This window comes from Apus apus, chromosome W, assembly GCF_020740795.1.
Source record: "Apus apus isolate bApuApu2 chromosome W, bApuApu2.pri.cur, whole genome shotgun sequence".
In the NCBI taxonomy this organism is placed as follows: domain Eukaryota; kingdom Metazoa; phylum Chordata; class Aves; order Apodiformes; family Apodidae; genus Apus; species Apus apus.
Genome location: NC_067311.1, coordinates 817,868 through 819,032, shown reverse-complemented (window position 1 = coordinate 819,032; position 1,165 = coordinate 817,868). Strand labels below are relative to the sequence as shown.

The 1,165-nt window shown below is 49.4% G+C and overlaps 1 protein-coding gene across 1 annotated transcript; it reads right to left on the bottom strand.

Annotated features, from left to right (window-relative positions):
- Nucleotides 1-280: 280 nt before the first annotated feature.
- Nucleotides 281-772, bottom strand: LOC127395139 (SET-binding protein-like). The gene has a single exon (XM_051641609.1). The coding sequence runs from the start codon at nt 770-772 to the stop codon at nt 281-283; it is 492 nt and encodes a 163-aa protein (XP_051497569.1).
- Nucleotides 773-1,165: the final 393 nt, after the last annotated feature.

Below are 1,165 nucleotides of genomic sequence, written 5' to 3'. Positions count from 1 at the left end.
AAGTTGTCTTCTGTCATCTCCGACCTTCCCCTGAGCCTACGTAGATATATGGGATGGAATACCTCTGGCCAGTTTTGCTGTTCATCTAACCCAGCCTCCCACAGGGGGGCCACAGATCCCCCCGCAGTGTCTGAGCCGGCAGAGCAAAGGCACGACCTTCAGGGCCCAGCAATTACAAAAACATTCCAGTGTCTTATCAAGCTAGCAGAACACGCAGGTGCTAGTTGAAGAAAGCTCACTGAAATGAAAAAAAAATGAATCAGCAAAAGAAAAACTGGCTTCATCCTGGCTCAAACCAGGACACCTCCTCTTTAGCTGCTTTGCTGTTTTTCCTAGCTCTGGAAAGCTTCTGCTCCCCAAACTGTTTGATATTGATTTTGATCTCAGGAGGGAAAATATAGTTCTCCAAGTTCTTTAGGGGCTTCTTAGCTCTCTTGGTGGTCTGGATTTTTAGTTTTAAACTCCCCCCTGTGAAGTTAGCCTCCTTGATGGAAAACTCCTGCTCCTCCAGGCCATCTCTCGCCACCCATTTCTCACTGTCTGCATTGGAAGTGGAATCCACGTCTCCCCCAGAACCCAGCTCATCCTCTTCCTCAGGTTCCAGCCTCTCACTGCTCACCAGGATCCCTTTCCCTGAGCCTGTCACAGGCATCATCATCTCCCCTGCACAGCTGGAGGCAGGCAGAGGCTTTGTGGAGGTGACAGTGGCTGGCAGAAAGTCTGCCTCGCCGCCCCTTTGCCGGTAGCTGCCCAAAGTCTCCCTGAGCTCCATAGAAATACCACAATGCCCTGGAGTTTTATCAGAGGCAAGGGGAGCACAGGAGCAGATAAGGAGAGCAAGGGCAGGTACAATCCCAGGGAACAAATGTTAACTGCTGAATTCAACGTCCCAATTGCCCAGAGGCTGCAGGTAGCTCAGAAGAGACCAAATCTGCCACTGTCAAAAGAAAGGAGAAAAAAGAAAAGGAAGTTAGCACGCACACATGTATCAAACATGAGCTTGGAGATGACTGAAACAGGGCACACCTGGGCTTCCCCTGCAGCATCTCAAGGGCCTTCCTTGAAGCAAAATGGAAACTGAGGCTGGACAGCATTTCTGAGGGCTGGATCTGGCAAGGAATGATAGCCATGTGTATTGCTAAAATATATATTAAAAAAACCAAAC

What these genes read in the sequence shown, in the direction of transcription:
- LOC127395139 (XM_051641609.1), bottom strand. Translation starts at nt 772, where the DNA reads ATGGAGCTCAGGGAGACTTTGGGCAGCTACCGGCAAAGGGGCGGCGAG.